The sequence below is a fragment of the Sardina pilchardus genome, chromosome 3 (assembly GCF_963854185.1).
Source record: "Sardina pilchardus chromosome 3, fSarPil1.1, whole genome shotgun sequence".
In the NCBI taxonomy this organism is placed as follows: Eukaryota; Metazoa; Chordata; class Actinopteri; order Clupeiformes; family Clupeidae; genus Sardina; species Sardina pilchardus.
Window position 1 is genome coordinate 18,950,593 of NC_084996.1, and position 19,797 is coordinate 18,970,389.

Sequence of the window (19,797 nt, forward strand, 5' to 3'; positions counted from 1 at the left end):
GGAGATATACTAGAAAAAGTGCCGCGGTCAGTGCCATCGGAGAACACTGCTTTCCGACGCTTACGTGCTTTCTCAGGCAATGTGCCTACTCCAGCTGGAGAGGAAACTTTAGACACTTGGCTAATGCAGGCCCGCTTAATGGTTGATGAGTGTGAGTGCTCTGTGAGCGAAAAGAGAAAACGAGTTATTGAGAGCTTAAAGGGGCCTGCACTGGAAATAGCTCAAGCTGTAAGGTCTAGTGACCCCCAAGCCTCCCCCAAGGAATATCTTGGGGCCCTGGAAAGAGCTTTTGGATCATCTGAGTCTGGAGAAGACCTGTACTATGCCTTTAGAGCCTTACGCCAGAAGACAGCAGAGAGACTCTCTGATTATTTGCGCCGACTGGAACACGCGCTGACAAAGGTTGTTCTTAGAGGGGGAGTAACGGCGGAACAGAGAGATCGCATATGTGACCTTGTGAACTTTGACCTGACTACGCCACCTGGTGCCTCACACACCAAGATATACTATACAAACGTTAACTGCTGAATACCCAATCTAGGCAAACAGGTTCATACAAATATACAGTATATGAACTGGACAGAGACGTGCTTTTAGTGGAAAAATAACAGTACTTTATTAATAAATAACAGTTTAAAAAGTCACTCCGTCATACTGGAGGCACAATTTGTGCCAGGAAACAGATTGGCTTAAAGGGGAAGACACGGTATTGGCTGCTACCAGGGACAATGTAATTGCAAGGCAACAGAACAATAATGCTAGGCCATCAAGGTAGGTTACCTGTCCGGAATAAGCGTGAAGATCACCACCGGTGCTCTGGACTCTGGTGCCTACAGTCAATGGCATACACACACACACGCACACACATAGGCACGACCACTACAAGCAAGTGATTCAATCAATATTGTGAGGTGCAGGTTACCACTACAATACGCGGTGCAGTACACAAAGACGGATCCAGGAACTTCCCTTATGAGCCGCTGCTCTAATGCTCTGGAGGAGGACAAGGAGGAGGAGGTTGTTACCACTAGAACAGTAATACACAATTGGAACAAGATATAGTTTGGTACTCTATTGGAACAGCCAATACCGCGTTGGTCGGGAGGGGGAGCACTAGACGGAGGACAAGGCAAAGTAATCAAACAAAAGAAAGTAAAGAACTTAATGAAAGGCAAAATGATCAATATTAAAATTAGGCAAAGCAAAGCAGCAGGAGCAATCTGCCTGCAAACACAAAATCATTACAACGGGTGCTTGACATACTCATACACAGATACTTTTATAGCATGACAAGGCACAACAGAGTATAACAAATATTCTTTTTTACCTCAATGGACTCGGAAACCACAAGAAATCACAGTGGGAAAATGGCCTTACACCAGTCTTCGCAATCCTATATAAACAGTTGTTACACACAGCATATTCATTAGATACATTTCCATTAAAAGTTGACAATTAACACGGACATGCATTCATCAGAACTACACCATTAGCCTCGTTTGTTATGCATTAGGCTACGTACGCTAACATTCTCCTAGTAACATAATAAACATTTACCTCGGAGACGGAGCGTGTTATTGTGCAAATACCCAACAGGAGCCTGGCCCAAGACCTTCGGTAGAACACACCTCTACCCGGAAGCGTCTGGCAAACAGTCTGAACCTATGTTCCAAGAGCTTCATGTTAAATGAACATTCTTGAACACAGTTTGCTACAACACATAACATTTGCACATACCAGCTCGTTACAATAAACATAGACATTTGCACGTACCTTGGTAGCACACGGGAACCACGTACCCATACGAGGCTATAGAACTCTGAACAGGGAAATAACAAAGCCTGACGGTAGACACTTTTTATGAAAACTGACTTAGCCGCCAATGAGTTGTGAACCACTCAGCGGCTAGCTGGTGCAGTGACGTCAGCGGGCTACCGTAGCTGCAGTGGGACAAACTTCACCCAGACCGTGACTCTGCCGGTTACACTCACGTATAGAGCAACTTTTGCGAGGGGCTGTTGAATCTGATTTAATGTTAGTGCAGCTAAGACTCCGAGAGCGAAAAGAGAGTCCCCCCTCCTTTCTGCAGCTTTTAACTGAGATCCATGAAGAAGAAGACCAGCAGTCAGCAAGGCGGAAGGATAGTCCAGTCCTTACTAAAACAACTGTTCGTCAGGTCCGTGCTACGGAAGATGAAGAACTCGGTTCTACTGAAGCCATTAAGTTGAGACAAGAAGTAGACAAGCTCCGAGTGCTTGTAGCAAAGCTAACTACCAAAGAAGCAAAATCACCCCCACAGCCTAAGGACGCTGAGGTCCCATTAGTCCAGAGGGGCATTACAGTAGACGAGGACAGTGAGGTGCGAGTTTTACAGAGGCAGGTAAATGACTTGCAGCACCAACTCCAGATAATGGCAGTAAGTCATCGTGACTCACGGCCGCCCAATACCAATGAATGGAGGAACCGAGGAACCGAGGAACCGATGGACCAACTAACAGCCGAGACTCTGGCAGCAATAAGAGACTGACAGCTGACGGGTCAGGAGAATACTTTTGCTATCGCTGTGGGGAAGATGGACATGTGGCGACACGCTGCAATGCTCCAGAGGACTCAGGTAGAGTTATCACCCGTTTAATTCGTTCAGTGAGGAGACAAAAGGGAGAGAACAGAGAGGTCCCTTCTAGCAATTCAGGATCCAAGGACACAAACTGTATAGTAAAGAAGAGTGAAGTACATGTCTCAACATAAACGTGGCTGCCAAAGGGACTGGTCGGAACACCCTCATTAAGTCAGGTGGTGATTGAAGGGCATCCATGTAGTGCTTTGATTGATAGTGGCTCCACTGTCACCATCATTTTTGAGAAATGGTACCGTGAACATCTTTCCCACCTTACCATTCACCCTATCTCCAGCTTATGTATTTGGGGTTTGAGCGACACTTGTTACCCATACAGGGGCTATGTGGCCGTCAATGTAGAGTTTCTAGATGAGGGAAAAAGTGATGAGACACAAACTGTGCTAGCTTTAGTGTGTCCTGACTCTCAAGGACCAGATCAGGTGCCTGTGATTATTGGAACAAATGCAAGATGTTTTCAGCATGGACCATTGTCAACCCAGAGTTTACCCAATCACAAGCAAGCGCTGTCTTTGAGGGTGAATGCCAGCCCTTCCAAACCATTTGCGCAGCAAGCGTTGGACGCCCCCTCTGATTACAATGTGGGACAAGTGAAGTGGATTGGGCCTGGACCGCTTAAGTTGACCCCAGGGGAGGCTCGGCTTGCTGTTGGGAAAGCTACCCTTACAGAACCAGGAACACCTGCCATATTAGTCATTGATAGTTCCAATGCTCTTCCTCAAGGAGTGGCTTCATCACCCTGTGTAGTGTTACCCTCTGAAATAGATACAGATTGTTGTACTGTGTTTTTGCAAAATGTCTCCCTGAAGGAGCGATCCATCCCCAAAGGGACGGTCATTGCACAAATTCACAAAGCAGATGTTGTGACTGGCATTGAACAGAGTAATCACACTGACGGATGCATTGATCCAGGGCTTTTTGATTTCGGACATTCTCCTTCCACAGTCATGGAAAAATAGGCTAGCACAGAAATTGAAAGTGTTTTCTGTAGAGGAGTGGGAGGTGGGCTTTGCTAGAGGTGTTGAACATCGCATTAGGCTCAGTGACATACGACCGTTTCGGGAGAGGTCGAGGCGTATTGCCCCGGCTGATATTGATGAGGTAAGGCGCCATTTGCAAGAGTTGTTAGCGGCGGGAATAATTAAAGAGTCCCGTAGCCCTTACGCGTCACCCATTGTGGTGGCAAGGAAGAAAAATGGCAAGGTTCGTATGTGCATCGATTATCGTACACTCAATGCACGAACCATTCCAGATCAGTACACGGTCCCCCGCATAGATGATGCCCTGGATTGTCTAACAGGTAGTCAGTGGTTTTCGGTGTTGGATTTGAGGAGTGGCTATTATCAGATCCCTATGTGGGAGGAAGATAAGGAAAAGACGGCATTCATTTGCCCTTTAGGGTTCTACCAGTTTGAGAGAATGCCTCAGGGCATCTCTGGAGCCCCCGCCACTTTCCAAAGGTTAATGGAAAGAGCGGTGGGGGATATGAATTTACTACAGTGTTTAGTTTATCTGGACGACATAATTGTGTTCAGCCGTACATTAGAAGAACATGAGGAACGGCTGCTCAAGGTTCTGGATAGGCTAGAGGAGTTTGGGTTGAAGGTGTCCATTGACAAATGCCAATTTTGCCAGACCCAAGTTAAATATGTCGGACACATTGTGTCAGCAGCTGGTGTATCTGCTGATCCGGACAAAATCAAGGCTGTTGCTCAGTGGAAACCGCCGACCAACCTGAAAGCCTTACAGTCGTTCTTAGGTTTTTGTGGGTATTATCGGCGGTTTATTGCTAATTACTCCTCTATTGTTCGTCCTTTGACCGATTTGACGAGAGGTTATGCACCTCCCCAGAAAGGCCGCCCACCTAAGTCCAGTCAGAACAAGCAGTATTTGAGCAAATCAGAGCCATTTGGAGACCGGTGGACTCCTGCTTGTACCGAGGCATTTAACAGCATAAAGGGTTGTCTGACTGAAGCCCCCGTTCTGGCTTTTGCAGACCCAGCAAAACCATATATATTGCACGTGGATGCCAGTTTTGATGGATTGGGAGCTGTGCTCAACCAAGTGTACCCAGAGGGTTTACGGCCTGTAGCTTTTGCAAGTAGAAAGCTCAGCGCTCCCGAAAGAAATTACCCTGTTCATCAACTAGAATTCTTGGCTTTGAAGTGGGCCGTAGTAGACAAATTTCATGACTATCTATACGGTGCCCACTTCACTGTGAGAACGGACAATAACCCGCTAACATATGTTTTGTCAACTGCCAAACTAAGTGCATGTGGCCATAGATGGTTGGCGGCATTGTCAACATATGACTTTGGTATCCAGTACAGACCGGGTCGGGAAAATGTCGATGCTGACCTCCTATCCAGAAATGTGGCTAGTGAGGAGGATGGGTGGATACCACCCTCAGGAGTGAAAGCAGTTTGCAAACAAGTCAGTGTGCCGGGAGCTGATCGGACAGCTATGCCAGGTGTAGACCAATTGGGGTTGCCGACCCACTGCATTACTGATGTGCACGCTTATCCCACCTGGGTGAATGGTGGTCGGTCAGAACAGTTTGGGGTGGAAGAGTTGCGGGTAGCTCAAGAGCAAGATGTGGTAATCAGTAAAGTAAGACAGGCGGTGGAAATTGGGAAAGTGTCTGCTCGATCGCCCAATGATCATCCGGACTTACATTTACTACTAAAGGAGTGGCCACATTTAGTACAAAAGAATGGGCTCCTGTATCGGAAAGCCAGCAGGGTGTTGGGGAAGGAGATTTTGCAGCTGGTCCTCCCGAAACAGTTGCGTTCCCAGGTGTTGAGGTCGTTACATGATGACGGTGGACATCTGGGGATTGAGCGTACAATTGAACTAACTAGGGACCGATTTTATTGGCCTAGAATGGCCACTGACATCACTAATTACATCAAAACCTGTGGGAGATGTGTGGCTCGGAAAACTCTCCCCCACAGAACTGCGCCTCTAGAGCAGATTACAAGTAGTGGCCCCCTTGACTTGGTATGCATTGATTTTCTGTCAATGGAGCCCGACTCCCGTGGCATTTCCAATGTCCTGGTCGTGACAGACCACTATACTCGGTATGCTCAGGCTTACCCGACCAGAGATCAAAAAGCACCTACTGTAGCTAGAGTATTAGTGGAGAAGTTCTTTGTAAACTACGGCTTGCCAGCTCGGATCCATTCCGATCAGGGGCGTGATTTTGAAAGTCGATTAATAAAGGAGCTACTGCGTGTCTTGGGTATACGGAAATCAAGAACAACACCCTATCACCCCCAAGGAGATCCGCAGCCTGAACGATTTAACCGCACTCTGCTGTCTATGCTAGGCACATTAGAGCCGGTTAAAAAACATCGTTGGAGTCAGCAGGTGGCACTTCTTGTGCATGCTTACAACTGCACTAGAAATGATGCAACGGGCTATTCTCCATACTTTCTCATGTTTGGCAGGGAGTCGCGTTTGCCGGTGGATGCATGTTTCAATACTTTGTTAGACAAGGAGGAAGAGATGTCACATCAGCGATTTGTGGCCAACCTACAAAAGGACTTAAAGGATGCCTACCGCTTAGCTGTGGAAGCCTCCACTAAAAATCACCAGCGAAACAAAAGGGCGTATGACCTAAAAGTTCGACCACAGCAATTGGAAACCGGAGACAGAGTTCTTGTTCGTGCATTGGGTGGTACAGGTAAACACAAACTCAAAGATAAATGGAACTCTCTCCCATACATAGTCATGGAAAGACTGCCAAATTTGCCTGTCTATCGAGTAAAGCCTGAGAATGGGAAAGGAGTGGTGAAGACTTTACACCGAGACCACTTACTGCCCATAGGCTGCCTGGTGAGGCTACCTGATCCCCCTGACGATAGATATAGCTGTTTCACTGCACCTCCTGCCCACAGATCTGTCCGGACAAGGAGTCAGCGGAAATCAGGAGGCAGAGAAGACTTGCCATGGGGTACAGATCAAGACTCCTCTTTTTCTGATGAGGAGGAATACTTCTATGTGCCTGGCTCTGCTGGGATCAATGCACCCCACCAAGCACCGTTGGGGTCTTCAGAGGGAAATGATGGGGAACAGACAGTTTCAGTCCCAGCGAGACCTACAGATGGTCAGTCCCTTACTGAAGCGGACAGTGACATCCCGAATGAACAGGATATACCCGGAGAGGATGACAGTTTGCCAAGAGAGTCTGAGGATGATGAAACAGTAAGAGATGAGTGCGTTGATGTTCATAAGCCCACTCAAGCCTCAGCTTCTCGCTCACAAGGTGACGCAGAAAGCATCTCTTGTGGTGGTGAATCGAGTGGGAGTGAAATAGAAAATGGTCCCCCTAGAGAGAGGCGGGCTATTAAGCCAGTACTCCGATTCAGTTACGATGAATTGGGAGAACCATCTGACCGGCCACTGGTCATACAGCACAGAGGAATGAAGATCTCTATTACCAAAGATGAAAGATACCCTGTTCTGGAAAGTTTTACCATTCAGATCATACCCAGCCCCAGTTATGGCCCACAGTCTGACGGGGACATTCAGACATTTAGAAAGGGGGGAGTGTAACTTGGGTGTAACTGAAGTTAATATCTTTTTCTATAAATTTAGACTGGTAGGATAATAGCATTCTAGACAAGCAATTTTAAAAATGCATTCTAAAATATTGTTAAAAGTAGTGCCCATTTATTTAAGTTCATGTGGTGTGGTTAATCTAAGCTTTAAAAATAGGGGTAACGTATGGACATTTCATATACTACAATAAGTAGGATTCTGGTAGTTCATGTATAACGATAAGCAGTAGTTTCATTGGCTAAATAGTGGATCATTTCATGTTTCACGCCAGTTATTGGTGGGGGAAGTTGATAGAGGAGGGACAGGAAAGAGGGAAGGCGGAAGACAAGCTGGTTGTTGTTCTATCTACAACACGAGGTAACCAGAGAAAACCGGTTGTTTTAAGTGAAAATGGTGTGATTGAATAAACAAGCCACCGTTATATAGTGAGAATCATCGTGCTTTAGTGCGTAGAAGGGGGCATAAGGGTACGTTTTTTGTTTATTATTTTCGTTTTCAGTACTTTTGAAAAGTTTAGCCCTCACAGCGAGGAAGAGTGATATAGCCTCGTGCTAGTCATTGTGGAAGGTGTAGGCTAGTTGCCATCGCCAGCGACAGCAGTATTGTTGAAGTAGTTTATGCATAGAAAAGCTGCTCAGTTAGCGCCCCAAGCTCCCGGACACGCTGGGGTTCAATTGAGCAGCCTGCGAGGGACAACAGACGCCCGGATAGCGCCACTGGTGACCAAGGGAAAGCCAGTGGTTCCTCCGGCTACGAGGGAAACACCGCAGGGTCGGCGCAGCCATTTTGAGTTACAAAGGAGGTGAAAGAGAGATCACCCGCACGTTGATCGATTGCTGAACTGTGAGTAACGACAACCTATCATCGTTCCAGTCTAACAGGCCTGCAACGTTTTGATTTCTTGTATTTCTTGTTTTGTTTGATACAGCCGGCTTTTGTATGTTACTTTCACTGTGAAACACTACGTGTATGTTAAGCTAGCCCTTTGGTATATTGAGAGTGGCCACTCGTTTAGTTTAAAAGTACAGTGTGGGCTATTTTTGTTTCATTGTTATCCTATGTAATATGAGTGTGTTAATGTTACATAGTATGGAGTATATTGTGATGTAAAACCATATTGACAACGGTCAGTTTAGTTTCAATTTTGAATTTAAAAGAATAATAAAGGGTGCTAGGCACTCCTTAGTTACAGTAACATTACCCATATCTTTTATAGGTCTACCTATTTGGTGTTTAATAAATATTTGTTTATTAGAAACATTTAGTTGTTTTTTCCTCCACTCACTGTTTGCCTTATTAAGAGTTATTAAGTGACATTATTCCAGACATTTGTGTTACGAACCCAATTCCAGTCCACTTATTGACCAGCACGGGCATAAGAGGGGCTACATTCATTCACAAAGAAAGTTGGTGTCCTTAAAGGTTGGATACATCCTCATTTTATTACTTAAGGCATTAAGATTAATTTCCAAAAGATGATTTTATAACCCTCTTTTTAGTCACCTTTAGCATGGAGTGCCAACACTTACAGTCATGACTGTAAATAAAAGGCCTGAGAAGCACTTTTCCTAAGTCACTGAAAACAACTGTAATAAAGCCACTGCTCAAGAAGAATAATCTGGATGCCTCCATGCTAATCAATTATAGGCCCATATCCAATCTACCTTTTATTGGTAAATTATTAGGGCTGTCAATCGATTACATTTTTTAATCTAATTAATTACATACTCTGTGATTAATTAATCTAAATTAATCGCATATAAAATGTATTCGCAAAATCGCAATGTCAACACTATTTCTTTGCAGTAATGTGGTACTTAAGAGTTGACGAACTCCAGTGATATGCAAATTCTGTGCTGCAGACATTGCAGAGGACTTTGTTTTAATCAACACTTTCTTTTTTAAAGTAAATGTGCCAATCAATGATCCAGGCAGCACATTCTCGTCTCCTCATTTTCCGGTCTAATGGTTACTAGAATGGCTTCGGGTCAAAGGTCATCGATTAATCTGCGTTAATTTTTTTAATCAGTTATTTTATCTCAAATTAATTAAACTAAATTAATCAGTTATTTTGGCAGCCCTATAAATTATTGAAAAAGTTTTCAGGCAAATCACAGCACTGAAACAGCTCTCACTTGGGTTTTCAATGACATACGCCTCAACACAGCTTCAGGTAAACCGTCAATCCTAGTGCTACTGGACCTTAAGTGCAGCATTTAACACTGTTAAATCACAATATGTTACTACACAAACTAGAAGACTGGGTTGGATTTACAGGCACAGGCATCAATTGGCTCAACTCATATCTACACGAAAGGAGCTTCTTTGTTGCCATTGGCAACTGTACCTCAACATCAACGTCCTTGACCTGTGGTGTTCCCCAGGGGTCGATTTTGGGGCCACTATTATTCAACCTCTATATGCTCCCACTTGGACAAACCATCCAAAATAATTTGATTTCATATCATAGATATGCAGATGACACACACATTTACTTAGCTCTGACACCGAACGACTATGGTCCCCTTGAATCTCTGTGTCAGTGTATAGACCAATCAACATATGGATGTCTCAAAAATGTTCTTAAGCTGGACAAAGAAAAAACTGAGGTAATTGTATTTGGTAAAAAGGAGGAAAGACTTAGGGTTGCCACTAGCCTAGTCAAACCAAACCCTCGTACTAATATTGTACGCTGTAGGGAAATGAAAATTGAGCAGAAGCTTACAGAGGGCTGTGCCAGGCTAGGTTGTCACTCTCCTTGACACACAAGGATTGAACGCAAAGGATACTGTTAAAAAATCTTGGTGTATTAATCGACAGTGATCTAAATTTCAACAGCCACATGAAAATGATAACTAAATCAGCTTTCTACCACCTCAAAAATATTGTCTTTCATGTTTTCTTGTTGTTTTTAATCTGCTATTACTGTTTGGTTTTGTTTATGTAAAGCACATTGAATGACCTGTGTATGAAATGCATTATACAAATAAACTTGACTTGATGTTCCACACCCTGCAACCTGTACTTGTCATAGGAGATGCTGTTAGGCTGGTTGGTGGGAGCACAAGGTGCTCAGGTAGAGTGGAGGTCTACTACAACAGCCAGTGGGGCACTGTGTGTGACGATAGCTGGGACACAAATGATGCAAAGGTGGTGTGCGGACAGCTGCGATGTGGAAGAGCTGTCTCTGCCCCCAATGCAGCCCACTTTGGCAGTGGCAGTGGGAAGATCTGGATGGATGATGTCAGCTGCTCTGGTTCTGAAGGATCCCTTACAGAGTGCTCCCATAGTGGATTTGGAACACACAACTGCGGTCATAATGAAGATGCTGGTGTGTTGTGCTCAAGTAAGTAAGAACCATCACAATAATCCATTCAACCTAATGATAGTAAACCTTTGGGTACTAGAATACTCCCAATGTAATGTAATACTGTCAGATCAGTTTGTTGACTATATTCTCTCCCATTCTACACCCTGAAATCTGTACTTACAGGGGATGCTGTTAGGCTGGTTGGTGGGAGCACTAACTGCTCAGGTAGAGTGGAGGTCTACTACAACAGCCAGTGGGGCACTGTGTGTGATGATGACTGGGACATGAGTGATGCACAGGTGGTGTGCAGACAGCTGGGATGTGGAGGTGCTGTCTCTGCCCCCAAAGAAGCCCATTTTGGCAGTGGCAGTGGGAACATCTGGATGGACAATGTTGGCTGCTCTGGTGCTGAAGAATCCCTTACAGAGTGCTCCCATAGTGGATTTGGAACACATAACTGTGGCCATGGTGAAGATGCTGGTGTGGTGTGCTCAGGTAAGATACTATGCACAACTACAGTCCATTACAATCATCCACACAACCTGATGATAGTCACCATATACCGAGTATTAGGCCACGTTCAGGCTGCAGGCAAATCATGATTCAAATCTGATTCCTTCTTACAGTATATCCGATTTTTAGGGTTGACTGTTCACATTGCTTTTAGCAAGTGTCCAATTTGTATATGGCTCTGCTCAAACTGGACCACATTATTGAACGATTTGACAGGTTGCCTTAACCCTCTGGAGTCTAAGGGCCAATCCCATTTCTAATTTCTACCCCTACGCCTTCCCCTACACCTTTCCCCTTGCCCCTTGAAGGGGAAGGGGTTGAAAGTCAACCCCTACGAATTGGGACACCCCTTCAACAACTGCATAGTCATCAGTAGGCTACTCTCCGGCAGCTTTTACGTAAAAACATACGTTCGGTACATTCGGTAGAAATCCCGAAGATGCCGTCTGCAGCCTGCAGCTGCGGTGGTGTCTATTGCGTGGGCAATTGGAATGACACGCACACCATTTGATAAACACAACCAGAGTTGTGTTCAACAATTATGTTCAACAATTGTGTTCAACAATTTAGCACGGACGCTCACAATTCGTGCATCTCCATGCATCAACCGATCCCTCAAGTCACAAATAACTTTGCACTACTTGTAGTAATAGCGATTTTTTCATGAAGAAAATTACCATTACATATTGGAACAATGTTAAACTTAACACAATACAACGGTTATCAAAAATTTTAAACCATCAATAATGGAGAAAAAACTTACATTTGTGACTTCTTTGGACGCGGAAGTAGGCATATTTTTGTGATTCGCAAGGCATTCTGGGAAATTTCTCATACCCCTCCGTTTGGAGTGTGCCTCTGATAAATCTCCGTTTGGGGTATATAGTATATTGGGGTATATAGCCCTACCACTTACCCCTACCCCTCTGTCTTAACGGAAATTGGTACATCCCTACCCCTACACGTGAACGCGCAAAGTGGAGGGATAGGGGAAAGGGGTAGAGCGAAGGGGTGAAATGGGATTGGGCCTTAGGTCCCCCAGTGTAGCTCCTCAAGTACATCGAGTCTTGTGGTCTAAAGCATCTATTTGGGCCTTGAAGTTTTCCTGCACTCACCTCTTGCTTGTGGTGCATCTCATTCTCATAGTCAGGATGAAGGCGATCAAGAGCTGTGGTGAGACGCCGGTTCATAAGCAGTTCGGCAGGGCTCTTCCCTGTCGCTGAATTGGGAGTGACATGCTGTGACAGCAGAAACCTAGCCAGACGTGTCTGCCAGTCCCTGACAGTGATTATAGACAGGGCCTCTTTGGTTGTCTGGACCATTCGTTCTGCTTGGCCATTTGAACGCGGATGGTAAGGGGCCGTAGTCACTGGTCTGATGCCATTCCGCCTGGCAAACTCTTTGAATTCTTCAGACGTGAAGGCAGCGCCATTGTCAGAGACAATGACATCTGGCAACCCGTGAGTTGCGAAGAGGAGCCTCAATGTGCTGATCACCGCAGAGGATGATCTGGTGAGAAGCTCTGCCGCCTTGTCGTCCAATACCAGTTGTTGGTAGGCTTGTTTGAGGTCGTAGGGAGGGGATAAACATCAGGCTTGACCACTGTGCTGACTGTGCAGCGATAGTCACCGCAAATTCGTAAGCTGCCATCCTTTTTAACTACTGGGACGATGGGTGTGGTCCACCTTGAGTGTCGTACTGGCTCAAAAATACCTTGAGCTACTAGATTGTCAAGCTCCTCGTCTAGCTTTGGCCAAAGAGCAAAAGGCACAGAGCGTGCTTTAAAAAACTTAGGTGATGCTGTCGGATCAATATCAATGGCAATTGGAGGGGTACGTGAGGCTCCGAGGTCCTGAAAAAGTTCTGCATATTCTGTTCTGTTGTATTCTGTCTCATACACACTTGGTGCACCCCTAATACAGAAATGGCCAACGCATCAAACCAGTCACTGCCTAGTAGACTTGCGCCCTGACCCTGAACAATGATCAGGGGTAGGGTCTCACGATTACCCTGATACTTCACCTCCACAAAGATTTTCCCTTAAACTCGTAGTTCGGCCTGTGACCATTGTTTCAGCACACTACTGTCCTTGTGCAGCAAGGGTGGGTGGGTAGGCCACAACGTGTTGTAACTGCCCTCACTGATTAAGGAGCATGCAGCTCCCGAGTCCACCTCCATGACATGTGCCTTGTTATTCAGGATTACAGTGGCTTGATATGGCTTTTTTGCATGAGCGTACAGCTGCCTCCCCATAGTGTAAATGTTGTGTTTTTCGTTTTGTTGCTTAACAGTATGTGTGTGTTGTTCCGATCGAGAAACAGTGTCAGAAGAATCTGCTGATGTGACATCCCTACTCTTCTTAAACCAAACACGAGCAATATGTCCCCTTTTTTGCAATAGTGGCATACTGCAGAGGTACATTTGCAATGTTGTTGGTTGTGTGCGCCTCCACAGCGAAAACATGGCTTTGCTCCACCTTCTGCTGCTGTTTGTTTGATTTTCAAAACTGATGAATTTTGTGCAGTCTGATAAACTTCTGCTGACTGTGGTTGTCCAAGCTGGTTTGGCTGAAGTAGACGTGCATTTAATGTGGCCGTTTCAGCAGCAAGGGCTTTTTCCTCTGCAATTTTGAACGTGAGGTCTTTTTCAGCCAGCAGGCGGCGCTGAAGCCCTTCATCTAGTACCCCACAGACAATTCTGTCCCGGAACATAGCCTCCAGCTGGTCACCAAAATCGCAATGCACAGAAAGTTTGCGAAGTTTAGCTATGTAGCTAGAGATGCTTTGGCCCTGCTTCTGTTTGCAATTGTGAAACTGAAAACGCTGGACAATTTGTGGTGGAGGAGGGCTGTAGTGACGCTTCAAGGCTCTCACGAGGTCTGTGTAGGTAACGGTAGGCCTAGTAGGCAGTGCTGGACCCACCAGCGAACGTATAGTGTGGAGTATGTTGCAGCTCCACAGACGCTAAGCAAAATAGCTTGTTTTCTCTCCTCCCCATCTACTTTGTTAGCTCGGAAAAAGCATTCTAGTCGCTCAATATACTCTTCAATAGAAGTCCCAGAGCCTTCATAAAAATCTTCTATACGACCCAGCGTGGTCATGTTGATTGTCGTTACTCACAGATTCCTCAAAGATGCCGGATTGAAAACTGTAGATTCGGATCCGCTTCGTCGCCAGTGTAAGATCCGACAAAGAGACAAAGAAGTCTTGGTAATGTGCAAACTCTTTACTTTGAACTTGGTAACCTGTTACATACACGGCCTAGGTCTACACTTCATATAGGTTCCCCGCATTCGCAAACGAGCTGAACATCCCGTTGCTCCTGGTCTCGCCTCGCGAGAACCCCCCCCCCCCCCCCATCAAAGACTCACCACATGAACATACGGCTACCCAATCATAACATATGTCAACATAAATCCCAATACATTACACTTGTAATAAGCAATGTCTATCTTTCCTTAACATTGCATTTTATTCTATTATGGAAACTTGGCCATAGAGTGGATGAGTGAGTCTTGTTCTTCTGGCATTGCAATATCACATAAGTGTGAGTGATCTGTTAGTTGTGTACCTAGCTAAGCCTGCTCCTGTCCAAATACGTATAATGGGCATGTCAGCATTTTACAAGAAAAACATTGCTTGATAAAGAGAAATTTGCTATAGCTTTACTAGAGATGCACCGATTGCAATTTGGCCGATTCCGATTTCCGATTTTTCATAGAATTTGACCTGCCGATACCGATTTTAGCCGATTCCGATTTAATTTCTTCTAACCACTTTACAGCACAAACAAGAGTTATTTTCTAGCCTATATTTTCTTTAATACAACATGTTAATATAGAAATGTAATCAACTTATCAATGGCTGGTAGGAAAATGAGAATAGACAGATTCTTCTTCAAGTCTTCTTCAGCTGCACTATTCCCAGTGTGGGACATTCATTTCACACATTAATAGAAATGCACTGTAGGAACACTATTTTTTTTTTCTCACATCCAATATCCAACTGTAAATATCTTCAGAATACTGATGACTGAAAAGCTTGGTGTACATAGGTCCTACATTGCATAGGCTGAGACAACAAAATGACAAATGACAACAAAAAAAAAACAAATTTTGAGAAGCCTTGAAACATAGCAAATGACATACATTCTCAGTCCACACTCTTCTTTGAACTTTCGCGATTGCTTGCGGATACTAAGGAAGTGTCCATATTTGGATGGCATAACGTCATGCAGGAGAAACACAGCTTTCCAAAGACACCACTCATGATATGTTTTGTACATAGACATATATACAGACACCGCATTGGACTCTAGAACGTACAGCAAGAGCGCCGCCATATTGCTAGGGGCAATGTCGACCGATAGATCAATGGAAGCCTATGGAGAAACAGGTGTCTCCGAGTGGAAATGATAGGATAACAGACCCTGTGGGCTTTGTACAAATCGTAGCGCCTTCTAAACATATGGGAATGGCCTTGTACATGTAAAATCGCACGTTTATGTTTTCTGTTGTTGTATTTGACATTCTTATAAAGGCTTGTAGAGAACAGGTTTTGAGTTGGCTAATAGTACTGACTAGTGTGGCAAGGCTAATTTCACGTCAGTTAACTATGGTTTTGTTGTGAATTGAAGGCAAATTAATTCTGAAACGTAACGTTACTCATGTAGTCACTTTATTATAATAGTATTCATACAGTCTTAACCTGTCTAATTTTATGAAAGTAAGTTAGCCTACCTGTTAGCTCATTGCTGCCATAGCATAACGTAACCTAAGCAGCGAGGGCAGGATATCACTTCAGAAAAGTGTCAATTTCTTTGCCCAATTGAGTTGTTAAACCTTACATTTTCTGGGGTCATGTAAAGGCAAACGTTTCCACTTGTCAAACGATATCCGTATGATTTGTGTCCTGTTACTGTTGTCAAATGCCATCATTTGAATGTTGGTTGTCAGACAGCTTGCTGTAGTAGTGAAATGGTAACGTTCGAAGTGGCAGAACTGACGGCATCTCCTATTTTAAACCATCAAAACGGCCAAAAGTCATAGTTTTTTTAATGAAACGATTATATGTCAAATATTTAAATAAATCCGACAATATATTTTAATGAGTTTGGGTGTGTTTTTAATTGTTCTCATCAAAATGTTTATTTCTTCTCCACGTAAATAGTGTTATTTTTTTGTTTTCTTCCCTTAGTTTAGCTACTTGTAACCATGACATATAATTTATGCCCATCGATTGAAATATTTATGAGTTTTGAGGACTTTATAGCCCAAAACTCCTTAAGCTCAGCTCACCATAAGTCTCCATTCATTTACGGAGGAATGTTGCCCCTACCAATATGGCGGCCGTATTCCACGTTCGTTCTAATAGAACTCAACGGACAATGCGGTATCTACCTATATATGTCGTGCCGAGGGGCTAATTTCCCCCACAATAATTGAACCAGATCCACCAATACACAGGCAACACACCACTAGATTTTATAAAGTTTATTTTAGTCAGTAAACATCAATACAGGACTGTAACAAGGCAGGCAGATGTAATAGGGCTTCACCAGCCAGTCGCCACCCCCCCCCCCACTGACAGCTTAAGGCCTCAGAATCAAAACCTGCCCAGTGTATAATTTCATGCAGACCCACAGCATAATAAATAACCACACAGCATCAAAATGTTTCCTCATAAGTTAAACACCTCAAAACCCACATCAACTTGTCAAGCCCAGGATATCATAGTGAATTCACTCCACATCAAAAAGGGGCAGGAAATGCTATTAGCCTAAGGTCAACAGGTGGCAGCAAATCAGTTCTGGATATCCCAGCCCGGCCCTGAACAGTCCAACACAATAAAAGTCCGTACTGGTCGGCGGCCCCTGCCGACCAGTAAATAAAAGTCCAAATATAGCGCACAAGGGAAGACACCAACCCACTATCCAATCGCCTGCTGGTATCGGCAGTCCGGGGGAACTAGATCCGTGACGTCGCGTTAATCCTGTGGAGTTGTGCAGTTCGGAACGCCGCGAACACGCCCTCGGTGCTGCAGCAGCGCAGTGGCTGTTAGGTCCGCCTCCACTGGAAGAATAACAACAAGCAGCTCAGTACGTGACTATATGGAATAGATCACGCAGACATTGACTAGCAAAGAGTTAACAGGCTGGAACTAGAACTTCCCTCTCCAAGAAGAGTTGAGAGCGTAGCAAAAGCAGATCATCCGACGTTCGTCTCCACACTCCACTTCCTGGTTGTAGTTCTCGTCCGATGCAGGTCTCCCAGCTGGCGTTGGCAGCTCGCTGAAAACACAGAACAATCAGAGCACTGTTCGCCACAATCACAGCAGCTATAGTATCGACACCCGTCGGGATGGAGCTTTCAGACGTCCCTTAATAAAACACTTAGCTTGCGTTGTACTGGATCATCCCTCGGCGTCAGTCGCTCCGCCACCGTCCCGGGCCGCTTCCGTGTTGTGATCTTCCCCCTTCTCCAGGACTCTCCGGTCTTTCCCCGAATCTCTCGACTGTCTGTCAATCCCTCCTTTTATACAGACAAACACCCAATCCCCACCCTGCGTTCGTTCTGGCCTCAATTAGTTCATTTGGAGTCAATTGCCAGACAATCAGCTGCGAGTCTCTCTTGCAGCCACCGTAATGACATTCGTCATGAATCCCATCTACAGTCCACAACACATACACAGCCTATACAGACAGGTGAGGGCAAGCAGATGTACACATACAAGCATACACATATTTATATACATCCAGATATACATACTTATACACATATCTATATACAGGGCACTTGACACTCCTCCCATTTTTATAAATGGTCGTCCCGACCATCATGCAAATGCCGTAACCTCAAAAGAGGCACCCCCAAGTTAGCTCTTGACATCTCTCCTCCCACTTTTATAAATGGTCGTCCCGACCATCTTGCTAATGTCCAAACCTCACAGGACGCACCCCCAAGTTAGCTCTTCCAGAGCGCCTCTGTACAGGCCAAAGCCCTACCTCACCTTGCAAAGCTGCTCTGGGTTGGTCCACCTCTCTGTCCATGGTCCAGCCCCCTGGGCAGGGGCGCAGGTTGTTGCGGTGGATGGTCCGTGTGGGTCCATCCCTGCCTTCTGGCCGAATAACATAAACAGGTTGTTCTGGGTTAAGCTGTGAGATTACCACAAAAGGTTCTGGTACCCAGAAAGGCCCCAACTTTCCTTTGGCCCTCTGCCTAAAGTTCTTACAGAGCACCCGTTCCCCACGCAATAAGGGAAGGGCCTTGGCCTTCCGATTGTAACGACGCTGATCCCATTCTTGCCGGCGTTGGGCATTCCCTTGCACCTGCTGATAAGCGGTCATCAACTGCCTCCGATGGTGTACCACCCAATTATCTACACTGCCCTGTAGCTGCGGTGGAGAGATCCCCTGGGCCATGTCGACTGGTAGCCGGGCGTGTCTTCCATAGAGGACATAGAACGGGGCCAGACCTGTCGAGCTGTGTGGCGTATTGTTATACGCCTGCAGCAAGTATGGCAGGCGGTCAACCCAGTGTGCTTGACCCTCTTGGTCCAAGGTGTTCAGCAGGCCCAAGAGGGTCTGGTTAAACCGCTCGCATGCCCCGTTGCCTTGTGGGTGGTATGGGGTGGTTCGGCTCTTAGTGCAGCCGTATACCTGGCAGAGTTCTTTCATTAGCTCGGATTCAAATGCACCCCCTCGGTCCGTCAGGATGCGCTCGGGACAACCAAACACCTGGATGACGTTTCGCCAGAGGGCCTTCACGGTGGTCTGAGCTGTCTGGTCTTTCGTGGGGACTGCCACCGCGTATCTGGAGAACAGGTCAGTTATAACCAGTATGTAAGGGAATGAGTCATTTACCCGCCCTAAAGACAGGTAATCCAAAGCCAAGACTTCGAAGGGGTATTGACTCACCACCGGGTGTAATGGGGCTCTAACTTCTGGCCCTGCGTGGCCAAGCACGCACTGCCGACAGTCTGCTGCCCATTTCTCGGAGTCACGAGCCATGCCCTCCCAGTAGAGTCGGCCTCTGAGGGCCTGCAACATTCTTTGGCCCCGAGCATGGCCGAGGGCCTGATGATAGGCACTCCAGGTCTTCTGACGGGCTGCTGCCGGCACCACGGCTGGGGTCAACATCTGTCCCGTAGTTGGGTCCTGGCTTGCCCGGACAAGGATCCCTCCACACAGTTGCAGGCGTTCCCACTCGCAGAGTAGTCTCCGCCCCCCGACCGAAAGGGATTGAGGGTTCACTTGCTGCCGTGTCTTGCCTTCAGCCTTCCAGTGGCGGATCGCTCCAAGGTCCGGATCGGTTTCCTGCAGGGTGGCCCAATCTGCTTCCGGAGGGTTTCCTTCCACAAACACATTGGGGTCCTTCCCCTTTGAGTCTTGAGACAGGGCTTGTGCATTGACATGGTGGCTACCAACCTCCACAGGAACTCGGGAGAGGGCATCCGCATTTTGATTGGAGGACCCAGGCCTGTAGCAAAGTTCAAAGTTAAAATTGGCCAACTGGGCCGCCCAACGTTGTTCAGTCGCCCCCAAGTTGGCAGTCTGGAGGTGGGTCAGGGGACGGTTATCCGTAAAGACTTTGAATGTTGCCCCCCAGAGGTAATCCTTAAATTTATCGGTGATCGCCCACTTTAATGCAAGCAACTCCAATTTAAAGGAACTGTAGTTTCTGTCGTTCCGCTCTGCCGGATGGAGGCTGCGACTTGCATAGGCAATAACTCTCTCTTTTCCCTCTTGCACCTGGGAAAGCACTGCCCCTAGGCCTTGG

General features: G+C 45.9%; 1 protein-coding gene across 4 annotated transcripts in view; it reads left to right on the forward strand.

The window, feature by feature from the left end:
* The window catches only part of LOC134076974 (deleted in malignant brain tumors 1 protein-like), a 330,477-nt gene that overhangs the window by 12,902 nt on the left and 297,778 nt on the right, over window positions 1-19,797 (forward strand). For all 4 annotated transcript variants that reach the window (XM_062532297.1, XM_062532299.1, XM_062532298.1 and 1 more), the window contains exons 3-4: window positions 10,233-10,544; window positions 10,692-11,003. In XM_062532297.1, the coding sequence (XP_062388281.1) occupies window positions 10,233-10,544; window positions 10,692-11,003 (624 nt within the window). The remainder of the gene's footprint in view (window positions 1-10,232; window positions 10,545-10,691; window positions 11,004-19,797) is intronic.